The sequence below is a fragment of the Poecile atricapillus genome, chromosome W, assembly GCF_030490865.1.
Source record: "Poecile atricapillus isolate bPoeAtr1 chromosome W, bPoeAtr1.hap1, whole genome shotgun sequence".
NCBI classification, from domain to species: Eukaryota; Metazoa; Chordata; class Aves; order Passeriformes; family Paridae; genus Poecile; species Poecile atricapillus.
The window spans coordinates 20,332,161-20,347,396 of record NC_081288.1 but is presented as its reverse complement, the minus strand read 5'-3'; the positions used below and the strand labels follow the sequence as shown (position 1 = coordinate 20,347,396).

The following is a 15,236-nucleotide window of genomic DNA, read 5'->3' as shown; positions in this document are numbered from 1 at the left end:
GCAGCGTGGCTGGTGCATGGAGAGCCATGAAGCATTTCCCATAGGGCTTGAAGTTTATGCATTGTATTCTCTGTGTTGTTTTATAGGAAACTTTAATAGGAAGAAAAAAATATTTGAAGGGTTGACACAGTTCTTGCTCAGTTGCTTTTATTCACCAAGTAAATTATATTTTCATCCTGTAGTGTTGCACATCCCTTTAGCTTACACTGACATATGGACTAAAACATGGGGATCACAATCTGTCTGATCATCGTGCTTAATTCCAGTGAGGTGTAAATTACTCTTAATTTATGAGTGTGCATTTTTGGTCATGGCTGAGAACAGACAAAAAGCTGATTATTTCTGCTTTATCTTGCCAAGGCATAGGCTGGTGTCTGCCATTCTACACATCCTACACTGCACCAAGGCATATATCATCAAGGCTGAAAAAAAAGCAGAATTGATTTAAATAGATCCCTAAATGATTGATAATTTTAACATGTAGTGCTGATGATTTCGAAGCTGGATTGGAAAACTGCATCTATTCAAAGTGATAGGTGGTTACTACTACTGCCCTTTAAAAATCTATTCTCTTAATGTAAATTGGTGTGAAAGTACCAATAAAGGTGTATTTTAGTAGGTGTAATTTAGTAGGAGATTCTAATGTATCCTTTTTTTTTAAGAAATATTGTTAGTGGGAAATGTATTGAGTTTCAGACTGTTTGAAATAGGTTTCCAACTGTTTGGTCATTACCATCTTTTGTCCTGGTCCATTGCTGGTTGCTTCAACCTAATGTTCTTCTAAACTTCTCTCCCCTGGTGGTGACTCAAGAGCCCATAAGATCAATAGAGGAAATTGATTGCCTGTGTGAATTGCTGCAACTTATTATGCACTAAATGAAGTGCAAAAAACAGCCATAACACCCTCTGAATAAATGTAAAAGGAAGCAAATTTTTCTTCATTTCATTCAAAGGCAGTATTTTTAAATGTCTCAAGCAGCAGTAGGATAAAGCCTCTATAAAACTATGTATTTTGAATAACTTCAAAGTGATACTAGATTCATAGGTAAAGCAGAATGTTCAAGTCTTGCAAAGATTAGACAAATGTAACTATCAAAAGCACTACAGTAAATGAAAGAAATTTAATGGATGAAATTGAAAACAGCAAGAAGAGACCAGCAAAATTTTAGGAATGGGACAAATACAAAGCCTTACTTTCTCTGTCTTGTTTTGTTTGTTTGTTTGTTTTGTTTTGTTTAGTGCTTAAAACTGCTAAAATAATGCTGGTTTGCACAGCAGTGAACATTGCCAGTTATCAGGCATAAATCAAGCTGCCAGGTCCTGGCTGTCCCTGTGCCCAAGGAAAGCCTCAGCCAGCAGGAGGCTTGAGGCCAAACATGGTGATTCACAACTTGGCTGTAGAGGATGAGCCTCATGTGCTCTCTGTCCTGTTTACAAAGTGGCCAGGGGACACACTTGGTTGTTTATTGCAGCTCAAACAACGTGGTAGCAGCTCTTGTAGTAACTTTACTCGCTTGCATGAGTCCTCCACATAAAGCTGCACAGTATTGCAGAGATACTTGAGGTGCTGAGTTGTTGTCAGTTGCCATTGAAATGGTTTTTTTCCTTACAGCTGCTTTTTCCTGGTTTTGTGGAGTACAGCTTAAAAGAAGTTAAAGTGTGCAGCCCAATGAAGATCAGGTTTAATTTCTTTTACTGTGTGAATGAAGGGCATCAAAACCAAAATCAGGCATGGGATTTTAGCTGTTCTTACATCTCTGTCTCATAAGCACATACCCTTGTTTGTGTTTTAGACAGCTGAAGTGGCACTGGCCAATTTGAAGAACAAATATGAAAATGAAAAAGCAATGGTGACTGAGACCATGACCAAACTACGGAATGAACTAAAGGCTCTGAAGGAAGATGCAGCAACCTTCTCATCCTTGAGAGCGATGTTTGCAACCAGGTAAGGTGAAACAGTGTCACCATCTGGTTCAGCACTGTAAACATGTGTGTGCTAAGTGAGAACACACTTAGCTGTGTGTGTTGGGTGCTTAGGAGGTTAGAGAAATTATGTTCTGCATGGTCAGGAGTTTGCTGGATGAAGGTGAATGAGTCCTAGAGTGCACACTGTGCAAAACTTGAAAGGTTTCAAGTGCTGCTGAGACACGTATCTTGGAAAATAAAGCTGAAGAATAGCAATGTCAATACAACCTTGAGTAAAGTGTTATAAATTACAATATATGTCTCCAACATATTTGCATTTATATGGTTTTTTAAAGTGAAAATCAAATAGGGGATTTATGTTGCTGATTTTCCCATCCAGAAGTACGCAGCGATTCCGTCATGTAAAGCTTTTGTATGGTTAATGATGATCTTCAGAACCCCACATTTTCATTACAGTGAGATTTATTACTTACCAGTAGTAAAATCTATTTAATCAACTAACTTACACTGTAATCCAGTGCTAATAATTGTAAGGCCATGTAATTTCCCACTCCAGCATAAATTCTTATTTTCTCCCACTGTGATGTTCAATTTATTATCTTCTCCTTCACAGGATAAAAGCTTCACTTATCTTCTGTAACATAGTTCTTTCTGGCAGGACAGTAATTAATTAGCTTTCATCTTTTCCTTCTCCCACATTTTCTTCAGAAGAGCTTTTGATTTTACACAGAATCACAGAATCAACTAGGTTGGAAAATACTTCTGAGTCCAACTTATGACCACAAACCACCTTGTGATCCAGGCCATGGCCCTGAGTCATGTCCAGGCTTTCCTTAAACACCACCAGGGATGTTGAATCCACCACCTCCCTGGGCAGTTCGCTCCAATGTCTAATGACCCTTTCTGTTAGAAATTCTTCCTAATGACCGCCTAGACCTCCCCTGGCACACATTAAGACTGTGTCTTCTCATCTTAGCTGCTTTTTAAAAGGTTACCAGGAGATATTTTTTTTTAAAATATCCAGCATTTTCATCAATGAATTCTTATTTTGGAAATACACAAGAGAGACTTTTTTTCCCCCCTCTTATGGTCAAACAGTACAGATTTCTTGTTTGTGCTGTAGTCCATAAATGATAAGACATCTTTGTACCTTCTGCCAACATCTCTTCAGTGCTGCCAGCAGTGCCATCTTGCCACTTCCAGCCTTCTAAGGTGCTTTTTTTGCTTAGTGACAATGGCAGCAGCAGCTGGGAGAAGTGGGAAGGAAGGAGAAAAGGGGCATTTATATGTCATGACATTGGTGCTGTGTACAAATTCATCATAGGTCCATCGTCAGAAGAGTGCGTGTAGCGACATAATGGAAACGAAGACCCAGCTCAGCAGGTGGTGTGAACCAAGGTAGCCTGATTGATTTCATTGACATCTAAAGATTTTCTTCCAGAAAGGAGAGGTGTGTCTGTATGTTAGAAATGCATGTGTTGACCTTTCCTTGCAAGCTCCTTACTCTAGGAGACACAGGAATGTTCTAATTCTGTAAGAGCTCGTGGAAGGCTGGTAACTCTGGAGCAGAGGAGTGGCATCGTGAGCATAAAGCAAACAAGGCTCTTGCATGGGCCATAAATCATCAACATACAAGGTAAAAGTAGTTTGCAAAGCTTTAGAAGCTAATTAAAGGGAATGTTAGACTGTTGGTGTACTGAATACTCCTTACCCAATTTGGGCATCCTGAGTGCAGATTTCTGTTGTGTTCAAGGCATATCCTAGAGCTGATGGGAAGCTATAGCATTGCCTCTGTGAGAATTAGGCTTCACTGGTGCCATTCATCCTGGTATCTTTTCTAGATTCCTTGTGTGTAGGATGCAAAGAAACTTCTGTTCCTCTTCTGTGAAGTAGAAAGGGAGTCTGTGTGACTTGCTGAGTTGCATATTTTTAGTTTAGAAATTTCTAATGTTAATAGAGATAAACTCCACCCAGAGAATTTACTGCTGTTGGTAAACTCCATGTATTAGTGATTAAACACTCAGTGATGTCCTATGGAATGTACCCCTGCCCTTGAGGTCCCAAGTTTTGCCCAGTATTTTCTGAGCACAGTTATAAAAAATGATTCACTATAAGGTCTCTTTCACATCATTATGTTCCTATAGATTTTTCTGCTGTAAAATATTCATTTTTCTTCCCTAGCATGGAGTTTAATGGCCTTTATAATTAAATCAATCTTCCTAAATGGTCAAATCATTGACTCATTCCAAATAGTCCATTTGGAAGAGCATTTGTTTAAATGACAGAGTTGATATACTCTGAAAGTCTGTTGAAGAAGAGAAATCTGTTTGAAAATACAAGGCTGAAGGTAACATTAGATGCAGTAGCAACCTTCAGCATAAAAAAGCAATTGTTTAGTCTTTTGTTGAATAAAACATTGGTTTCCATGGTTATAGTGCATCACATGGTACTTACTCCTGCTTTTGTACAATAGGAAGATCATTCTTCTGATAGTACAACTGTATTATAGACCTGGAAATGGTTGCTTGTACTGTTTGATAAACAATATCCTTTCTCTTTCCATAAACCATCATTTTCATCCCCAAGTGGATGTTCATCTGGTGCTGAACTGTGTGGTTCCTTCCTCAAATACACTGGATAAAGGTCATAGTGCACGTTATAAAGAGAGCACAGCAAATCTGTTTCTGGTCTGAACAGCAAAGTTGACACTTTCCTCCAAAGCTTCCCTGTGCAGAAAGCAGGAGCCTTCCTTTTTCTGTGTTTTTCCTTCTTCATCCTTCACTCCTTAAATTCTTCTTTCAGTTCTTTGTCTCAAAAGTCTTTCTGTCCTGCTTGTCCCACTGCTTTTGCCCTTTTTCCTTCTGGAGCAGCTATTTGGCCCCAGAATCTCTGAGATTCTGATCTCTACAGCTTCCTCATTTCCTTTTGACTAGCCTTGATCCTAAAGCGATTCAGGAAGCAAACTTCACTGAGTCCTTACACTGTTTGCTTTCCCAGCCTAAATAGAGATATGTAACAGGAGAGAGCAGGAAATATTGCTTATTGCCATAGTCCTGACACTACATGCATGGATTTTATTCTTCATCCATCAACCTATTTTCTTATGATAATTTTTAAAGAAAAATGTGTGCTGAGGAGATGGAGTAAGAAGATGGGACAGATCCTGGAGCTGAGAAAACATTTGTGAACAGAAGAGAATTATGATTATATGGTTAGAGCAGGGACCTGTCACTGTCAGTGTCACCAGGTTTTAGCTCAAACTCTGCTATGATTTATGTTACCTTAAGTACACTAAAGCCTGATTTGGTATTTGGTTTATGTTCCTAGACAAGAGGGATAGATGGAACCAGAAATCCTTGAAAATCCTATATAAGCTTCTTGAATATAAAAAATAAGGGGGCTTATGTGTCTGTCTGCTTACTTTCTGAGATGAGAGAAATAAAAGATAGGTAAAACCTTGACTTTTGCTCTAACTATAAGTACACCAGCAGACAGCAAGAAAAAGTGTTGTATATTTAATAGTCACTTGCAGCTTACAACCTGTCCTGGGGCAAGAGGGAAATTGGGGAAGAGTTCTGACTCAGGAGGACATGACCTAACTTTTGGTATCGCTATTTGAACCCTCCTGAAAGACCTATTCAGAGCCCTGGAGTATCCTGGAGCGCTGCAATGGTCTCTGCCATGCCAGAAGTCATCTTTTTTAGGAGCTCTTTACCTTTTTCTTTTAGGAGATCCTTAACCTTTTTCTTCCTTCTGTGAGACTTGGTGAGTGTTTATCAAACGTGTAGGTAAAAGGTAATATAGATATGTGCAAATGCTTTTTTCTTTTTTAATTGGAAACATGTCTCCTTTTATGCTAAACTTGCACATAGCTGGGAATATTTCAGTGAAGGGAAATTCTATAGCTGCAGGCAGTTGTTACCTCTCACTACACAGTATAACCTTCACTGCTGCAAAATTCCAGGAGACCTGAGGCTGTTAATTCAGCAGTTTCTAAAGTTAATTAAGGCCTTTACTTGGGTGATATAGGTTTAACCTTTCTGAACACTGTTTCTCAAGTAAAAAAATAAAATAAAAAAAGCTAGAGCAGCAAAAACCCAGAGACAATAGACCATGTGTTTGTGAAAAATAATTAGAAGCATCAAGTCATGGTGGAGGTCAGATGACTGGAACCAACCAAACACTGCAGTGAACTACCAGAAATGTGGTCTTGCTCTTATTGGGACACTTCTAGGAAGGACAAGAGGACATGCAATTAATCAGAACAGCAAGAAAATGTATTAATGAGATTGGTTTTGTCTCAAGTATGAGACCAGCTAATAGCATGTGGTATGTCCAGATTTCTCATAGCAGGTTCATCTAAGACTGCCTTAGTAATATCCACCTTTGTTGCACTTGTTTCTTAGCTGTTCAGTTGGGCTGTTCTACAAATCAGATCCACAAATACCTGGAACACCTTCTAAGGACTGAGAAAAATCTATCTTTTTCCAAAACCAAAATTGATTTATTGGCATATTAAAGGAAGATATTTCATTCCTCTAGTGGCAGTGTGCCACAGGTGTTGCTGCAGGTGTTATGTCTAAAAATTTTCAACAGGAAACACATTTGGAAATAAGTCTCCTGAACAAAGAGGAAAGCAGGAGAGAATAAAAGACATGGATACAAGACCTGTCTGGTTACAAAAATGAGGCTTTAAAACTCTGATAACACAGACATCAAAGTAAATTAATTTGAAATAGAAATTACTATAATATTCAGAATGCTGATTTCATGTCTCTGTCAAGGAAACTGACTTAAGCATCAACAGACATCTCACAGCTTGGAGCAGAAACAGGTGTGCAAATTGGCTTTAAGTCGACATTTCATGAGTATCTCTTTTCCTCAAGGCTTGGGTAGCAACAATCATGCTTATTAAGGTCCTGTAGAAGAAAGATAATACTGAAACTAGATGAAGCTGTATCTGATTTAGTAATTTTGCTTGCAGTGCCTGAATTACTGAAAAGGGGAGTGCAACATATATATCTAAGTATTTGTGTGCAAAGAATAACTAACTACATATTTTCAAGTATACTTTGTTTCTGTTTCCCAAGGGGAAGATTAAAATTTCAGAGAAATTAGTTTCATCCCTCAGTTCACAGTAATTCAAAGGTTTATTGCATCACCCATTTTGATAAGGAAGACTAAAATAATTTTTTATGCTTGCTTTCTGGAAGTGATACTGATAAAGTTACATCCTCATCCATTATACAATTGCAACTACATAGCAAAGCTACTTAGATCTTGTGGGAAGGAGATCTGGTGAAAGCTGCATTATTCAACATGAAAAGTCCTTGGGCAGTGTCTGATGGTCAGGCAGTACTGCTGTGTGTGAAGCATCCCACTGCTGGGATACGTTTATTTTTATTGCTCTTGGGTCTCACTGATTAGATGGTCTATTGCTATCAAACTGAAGCTATTTCACTTCAAAAAGTGTTATAAGAATTTTGAAATGCCTTGCTTTTCCTGTTAACTTTGGGAAGTATTGCTAAAAACAGAAATAAATTTAATTTGGTCTCAAATCATAAAAAAGCTGGTTTTAGTTCTCAGAGATCGATAATTTTTCATATGGGTAAAAGAGGTTGAGGATTAAAATGGAGTAGGTGACCATAGCAATGAACACCTCTAAGAGATTCAAGAGTAAATGTGAAATAACTTCCAGGTGTGGGGTTTCCTGAATAGCACCCTTTTAATCAATGGTAACTAATGGTAATCATGGTAATAAATGGTTAACAAGGGTAAATAACTGAAGGTTTCTCCTTACACAAAGTCTGATGTGTCAAGTGTTCAAACTACTTGCAGTCTTCTTTTGTAATACTTTCTTGAAGTGGATATTACTGCCTGTGGAAAATAGTATTTTCTAGTTGGTAGATGTTATTATCAGTGCTGACTTACTAGTAGAAGCAGCACCCAAAATTATTATTTGTGGTCTAAACTGGAAAAAATCCCATACCTCCCCTCCAATTTCTTTTTATCTGCATCAGAAACACATTATATTGTCATAGACTATATTAATATAGGCACAGGTTGTCTTGCTGAATGGGAAGTGTTGACATTCAGGTCCAAGTCCAAATTTATTCAAAGTGGGAACAGAAGAATTCAGGCTGCCTGCTGTCAGGATTAGGGTCAGCAAAAGCTGGGATCTGAGTTTGGCTCTGTAACTGAAGCCCAGGAATGTGCTCACTGGTAGAACTGGTTCTTGGGCCGTTTCCCCAGATGTCTGCCCTGTTTTTCCACAGGTGTGATGAGTATGTCACACAGCTGGATGAGATGCAGAGGCAGCTGGCAGCTGCGGAGGATGAGAAGAAGACCCTGAACTCTCTGCTGCGCATGGCTATCCAGCAAAAACTTGCCCTGACCCAGCGACTGGAGGATTTAGAGTTCGACCATGAGCAATCCCGACGCAGCAAAGGCAAGCTGGGAAAGAGCAAGATCGGCAGCCCTAAAGTAAGTGAGGAGGCATCAGCCACCGTGCCAAGCATTGACACTTTCCTCCTGCATAGTCAGGGCCCACAGCAACCAAACTTACTGGTCAGCAGTGGCACTCAGAGGAAAAGGTATGCATGCAGTGATCTTTACAGTACAGTGCAGTAGCCAGACTTGCATTAAAGTCGTTCACTGAATTATAAACATGATGTTTCCTTTTTTTACTCTTATTTTTTCTTTCCGTACTTTGACTGGGGAGGAGGAGGCGGGGAGGATATGAGTATGAAATTCAAAGCCTGGCAACATGTGGTTCAGATCCACCTACTCACTGTTATTTCCTCCTTCTGAATGCAGTGTTTTGCACTATATTCTGTCAGTGTCTCGGTGCATCTTGTATGTCTTTAATATTAAGTGTGAATGTATTTTCTTTAATAAGTTTTCTTTAAGTTTTCCCTATGATTTTCCGTAATGAGGATCTGAAATAAAAGAAGGATTGTGCTCTATGAGCATTTTAGTGCTTAACATGAAAGAAACTGCATTTCTTTGTTAAGCTCTGGTGCTCACTTGTTCTTTATCAGTGTGAAAAGAATATGGATGTGTTCACTCAGATCAATTTTTCTACATGGGAGCAAGAAACCTTTTGAAGGGGATGGCTGCCATTCATAACCTAATGCAAATATTTTGCTGTTCAAGCAGTGAGCTCATGTCTTGTGCCTGCCCCAGCCAAAACTCTCTAGGTGTGGGCTTTTCCATGGTTTTGAAGATGAAGCGGACTCTGTTTGAGAAGTCCTAGATAATCATCCCCTTTTCTTGTATGCTCTAATCACAATGCAAAACCGAGAGGACAATCAGGGAAACTTGTACAAGCTGACTTGAGGATGCTGAGATAAAACCCAACCTCATCTCCTCCTTCCCTAAGGTGAATGAGGATTTCCAATGCAGGCAAGGTGTCCTGCTCTGGAAATGATACGGGGTGTCAACGATAGTTGATTTTTGCCTGTTAAGCAAGTTAAGATGATATTGTCATTCGTGAGGCTTTGAAAGATAATTAAAGTAAAACTCTTTTGTTTCCATATGTATTTTTCTTGGATCTCCTGCAAGACTATTCTCACCTTCCCTTTGTGATCAGAGCCATCCCAGGACTTCAGGGACCTACCTCCAGAAATTATTAAGAGCCCCCCCTCATCCCGCCTCCACAGAATCATATCTTCTGAGGGGCCCCCCTTCCATGAGTGAATTCATCCATGGGCACCGTCTCAGCAAGGAAAAAAGGTTAACCGTGGCCATACCAGGTAAACATTTTTTCCTTGGGTGCATGTGGTGCTGAGTGGTTAGCAGAGCAGGGGATCCTCTCAGCACTGCAGATGCAATTTAATTTGGGCACCTTCTTGAAAAGCAAAATGTCTCCTCCTGTGTCACATGTAGCGGGAGATGGCATTCTGCCGGCAGCGGCCCGAACTGGTTTCAGATGCAGTGTGGAAAGATCTGCTGTGGTATATGTGGGTGCAGTCCCACTGGCATCCACAGAGGCTGCACCCCTGTGCCTGGGTGGAGTTTAGCCTGGTGGTGGCATTGGTAGTCCCTCTGGAAAGCAGAAATGCCACGGGATAGAGGAGTCAGATGTGTGAGGACCGGTAAGGGAACGGCTGGCAGTGTGCAGGAGCCTCCGCAGCACCCGTCTTCTCACCCTGGGGCATTCAGTCAGGTTTTTCCAAAGAGTCATGATCAGCTCACAGAAGGCTTAGTTTATACAAATTGAGTCATGAAGTTTATCTATGCAGGAAGGTTTTGCCCTTAATTTCCTGCCAAAATGTAGCGTCTGCTTCAAATGAGGCGTAGAAAGGAAATGCAAACTGGGATGACATTTCAAAGGTGTGATAGCTTTCTTCTCCTGAGAGAACCACTAATAATTTCTTATCTTCTGCACCTGAGCAGGACCTTTAGCCTTTAACTGGGCACAGTCTTGTCTGGTGGTAATTTTATTCATTCTTTGTTTTGAAATATGTTATACACAAAAAACATAAGTATGAAACATGAAAACTAAATATGAATATGAAAGCTAAAACAAATAAAAGTAGTTTCTGCTTGAATAAATGTTTATTCTGGGAAGATGAGCAGCACCCTTTAGTAGGTTATATTTCTCACTCAGTGTCATCAGTGTCTTTGAGTAGTGCCATGTGAGTAATGCCCACTCAGAGGACAAGTGTAAAACTGCAGAGAGTCTAAACAAGACGTTTTCCTAGGGTGTGTTGCAGTAAATAAATCAAAGAGCTGTCTCCTGAGGAGAAAAACATGGGAGTGGGGGGAAGGAAGCATCTGATATCTCATGGAACATCACAGATGTATGGACCACACGACTGAGAAACACTGACACAGTTTTTTTGTCCAGTAACAGAGACCAAAGGATGAAGCAGCCTGAAAGGTAGAATTATCCAGAAAATGATGTTTTCCTGGAGTTCTACCTGTCACTTTAGGTACATCTCTATATATTTAGAGTATAAGGGTCTTGAGACAGGGTCACTGATTTATGTTGCAGCTGTCCTTATGAATCTGCAACAATCTCAACTTTCTGAATGCATTTGTCAGAATTTTATACCATCACATGGCTTTAGTCTCAGCCTGTGAGACTGACAGGCCCAAATCCAAGATTTTTCTGAGCATTCAGATTCCAGTGTTGGCAGGACCAGGTTAGAACCAATCTGAGGATTAGGCAGGGAATTATTCATCATTATTTTTACCAGTTTCTGGAAGATTTCTTACTGTTGTTAACAGATGAAAGGAAGGATGTACCAAGTAGGATTTTTTTTGCCATCTGTCTAATTATCTGTTTCCTGAAAGTAAGGAACAGCGAAGAATGTTATTCTGCTGCTTTTACTGAGAATGTTTAAGAGCCTTGTCTCACAAAGAGCTCCTGTTCTCAGATGATTTGTGCAGTCAAGCAAGGCAGCAAGAAGTGTAGCAACCCACACCTGCTTCTTCATCAGAGAGGGTGCAAAAAAGTTGCATCCAAACTCAAACACTTTGGAGCAAAGTGTAGCTTGGCTTGAGGCTGAGTCCCCAGGTGTGGAGTAAGAATGAATCAAACCTACATCAAATGGAAACATGTTTTTGTTTTGTTCTTTTACATTTGTGAACTATTTCCTTCACTAAAATTTTTCACCTGTGTGATGTGAGAGCTTCTCTGTTCTTTCCCAGGGATGTGGGGACTGGGAGGCTATAACTGGGAATGTGTTTGGTTGGAGATTGAGACCAAGAGCCAAAATAGCTGAAGTTGGTACAGGACAGGTTCCTCTGCTCCATGAACCCCCTGCAGTAGCAAGCTGTGTTTCTCTTGCTCCTCTTTCTGGACTGGTGCTTGGCAGAAGAGGCTGCCTTTGCTTTGACTGCATACCTGGAGAGGGAAAGCTGGACTGCTTTTGGCAGCCTTCTTCAGAGGAAGACCAGCTGAACAGAAGACCTCTTAAGCAAGAGATCATGTCCTGCTCAATTTCCATTTGAACGCCCTCAGCTTTAGATCAGCACGCAGGTACCTTTGACACAAAGCTGCGACTGAAGGACTTGATCTGGGCTTTCTAATTGAACTAATAGCTCTTAACAGCCCAAAGGGGCTAAAAATACCACTCAGTGCTTTTCCAAAGTATCGTGCTCCATTTTTCCTAGGCAATGGCATGCATTTAGCTTTCTTGTCTGTTTCTTCTTTGCTTCTGTTCTTCTAGCATGTATTTTTACACTTTCAATTCTTTATTCTTCTGATAACAGCCAGTATGTGCCCAGCACAATTTCAGCCCACGTTTGGATGTGTTTGTGTTTGTTTTCCTAACTGTATGAAGAAGTCAGGGCATATAGAAAGCCTAGTGATGGGTTTGGCAGCGTGTAACACTGTAAAAATGACCTTTCCTTTGCAGTTGTGTTCAAACTCCTTGAATATGAAGTCACTAGGTGCCTCTTAATATCCCAAATATGAAATATGGTTCTCTCAACCTCTTTGAGGAAAGAACAAGACTAAAAAGGTCCCCTGTAGTATCTGTTTTGACAGCACTCTTTTTTCTGTCAGATACTTTAGCATGGCAATTCCAAAAGTTGAATATGAAGTTCTGCTATTTTAGCTTAAAATTACATCAAGGTCCTTGTGTAGAAGATGTACCTGAAGTAAAAGCTTTCCCAACAGGTTTTGAGAAGAACAATAACCAATGGCTGCAGTTCTCATCCCGAGTCAACACCGAACCACCTGAGAAGCTCCTTTGTTGGAGCGCTCTCCCAACAAAATGTGGTGGATGCTTCTTTCCCCTATTGTTTATGCTTAGTATTTAAAATCCCACACAGGAAAACACTGTAAAAAATGAAGTATTTCATCTTTTGAAGGAATACATATCATAAGATCATAATGAGCAATCCTTTCAGAGAAATCTGTACTGCTGTATCTATTTTATTTTATCACAATAGAAAAGGGAAGGTAACAGCCTGAAATGTAACACGTTTCCCTCAAATTCCAAGCCCAGCTGAGGTCAGATATTTGGTTGACCCAGTCCAGGATTAGACCCATGGATTTCAACAGAACTATGCTAGTTTGCTGTCATCCAAACTTGTATTTTTGTTGTGCTCAGATTAATTGTTACAAACCATCCCATAAAATGGCTCTTCTAAAAACCTGTTAAAAAAAGACAACAAACCTGCAAAAATAGGTGGTTTTGTATGGGTGCTCATTTATGAAAGCACATGAAACCTGAAAGCACACTTGCTTTTCAGCTGTCTTTCAAGAGTGATTTACAGCCTGGCATTTAATTCTCACAAGAAGAGACTAATGTGGAAGATAAAGACAGCACAGAAAATGCCACATAATAGTATAGCAACTGCTCAGGCACTCAGCTCACCACCTACCATATGTAATTAAGAATATATAATAGTTACTGAAAAAATAAGCCAAGATTAATTCCTGACGTAGCTCTATACTTAAAGCAAATCAAATATGAATCACAATATGATACAAATAACTAGCTCATGTTTGTTGATTTCTATTCTTACCATAAAATTTAACTTCATTTGTAAAAACTCTATCCCAAAGGCAATTCCTGGAGTGTCACCAAGAACTAACTTACAGCATCTGTAGGTGGAAAGTATTTTCAAAGCTAATAAGGACAATGAAAATAAAAATCTCAATGACCCAAATGTTGAGGTCCCAGGAAGTCTTGCAATTAAATCTTTAAGCTGTAACTCAAGGGAAATTGCTTAAGAGTTGTCTTTGCTACTTGTCTTTACACTGAGAGTGGTTTAAAATGTGAAGAATAGGTAAGAAACCTGCAAATGCATTGTTTTGTTCGATGTAGCACAAACAGTTTGACACAACAAGGAGCAGAGGGTCTTCTGAGTAGGGTGGTTCTTAGTTTTATAGGGAATTTGATAGGCCATGTGAGGTGTTGAGTAACCCCTCTTGCCTCAAGAGATGAGAAGTAAACTCTTATACAATTTTAAAATATTTTTCTGTCTGTATTTTGAGTTTTTTAAAGTACACTGTTTTAGATGTGACTTTCCAAAATATTCTAGAAGAGGTTATTCTATGTGTAGTCATAAGCTCACGTTCCTTCTGTATTTTTCTTTCAATAACCTTAAAGTGGAGCTTGGCATGTGGGGCAAGACTGTTGGTTTTGCTCCTCCTTCTTACTTCTTCATTTTGTTTAGGGAGTGTGAAGATACGGTAAATCTTCTTCAAAATGTGTGTTGTGAGTAGAAGCCGCCTTACCTTTCCCTTTTGGATGCAGGGGCTGGGAAAATGAGCAGAGATTTTTCAGGCTGACACCTCTCTGATGCCTGGAGAGGTGTGCCTGTGTAAAGGTCAGAGAAACACATTTTTGATAGCAGACTTGTGTCTACTTTCCTTGTGTGATGGAAAGGGTTTACTTCAAGGACTTTAGCTGTGCACATTTTTTGTTTGTTTAGGAATATTTTGCCAAAAACAGTTTCAGCTTTGGTTTTGAGCTGAAGTACCAATGTCAGAAAGCACCTCACAAATCTCTAAGCCTTGCTGCTGTAGGCATTACTTCAGTATCTCAACTTTGCTTTTTTATGCACTTCTCAATTATGAAACAGCAGGACTGTCAGAAATCTGAACACAGAAAGCACAGCTTCCTTTAAAAATGGTTGTGGAGGAAGTCCTTTGAGGAACTCTGCCAGCTCAGAACTGAATTTTGCCAGGAGGGTGCTTTGTGATTGTTCAGGTCACACAGTGAAGAATTTTAAATATTTCTCACTTCTGCTTTGTGAATTAATTTTATAGATTGATGAAGAGGAAAATCAACATGTTTAGGATCTAGATACCTCCTTCTGTGCTGATTTTAAGTTAGATAATTTTATACTGGGTTCTTAACAGTGTGGATTTTTCTGTACATTAAGTGAAAGAGTTTATTCTTGAAAAGCAGGATAGGTGGTTAACCAAGCCACCACTATTATGTAAGATATGCAGCCATATAAAATTTAACTAGTCAGGCTGAATTGTTCCTTCAGGAAAATATGTTTTGCTTCATCCAAGCAATCCAAAGCGTGGAAGATCTTTAGAACCATTATTTTTTAAAAAAACCCTCAACTTTATTCTGGTAACACAAATTTAGTCTGAGTACAAATAGCCCTTTGCTTCATTAGAGCTCTTCATTAGAACATCTCATTAGAGATCCATGGATAATTTTTCTAAGAAAGAATGTTGTATTTTTATCTACTGGGAATGTACTTGTGTTGATGATGATCATGTAGCTGCAAGATGTTTCTGAGCTTGTACAATCAGAAAGGCCACTGGCTGTTGTGAGACTCATGCAGTATTGGTTTAATCTGTCTCTGCTCCTCATAAAAAATGGATTTTA

The 15,236-nt window shown here is 39.4% G+C and overlaps 1 protein-coding gene across 6 annotated transcripts in view; it reads left to right on the top strand.

Annotated features, from left to right (window-relative positions):
• Positions 1 to 15,236, top strand: part of LOC131591835 (protein bicaudal D homolog 1) — a 166,286-nt gene that overhangs the window by 131,346 nt on the left and 19,704 nt on the right. Inside the window, exons 6-9 of one of the 6 annotated variants that reach the window (XM_058862927.1) lie at positions 1,794 to 1,945; positions 8,202 to 8,519; positions 9,490 to 9,680; positions 11,987 to 11,995. In XM_058862927.1, the coding sequence (XP_058718910.1) occupies positions 1,794 to 1,945; positions 8,202 to 8,519; positions 9,490 to 9,680; positions 11,987 to 11,995 (670 nt within the window). Of the gene's footprint in view, positions 1 to 1,793; positions 1,946 to 8,201; positions 8,520 to 9,489; positions 9,681 to 11,986; positions 11,996 to 15,236 lie in introns of those variants that run through there. The other 5 variants (XM_058862928.1, XM_058862919.1, XM_058862921.1 and 2 more) reach the window with 5 other exon arrangements.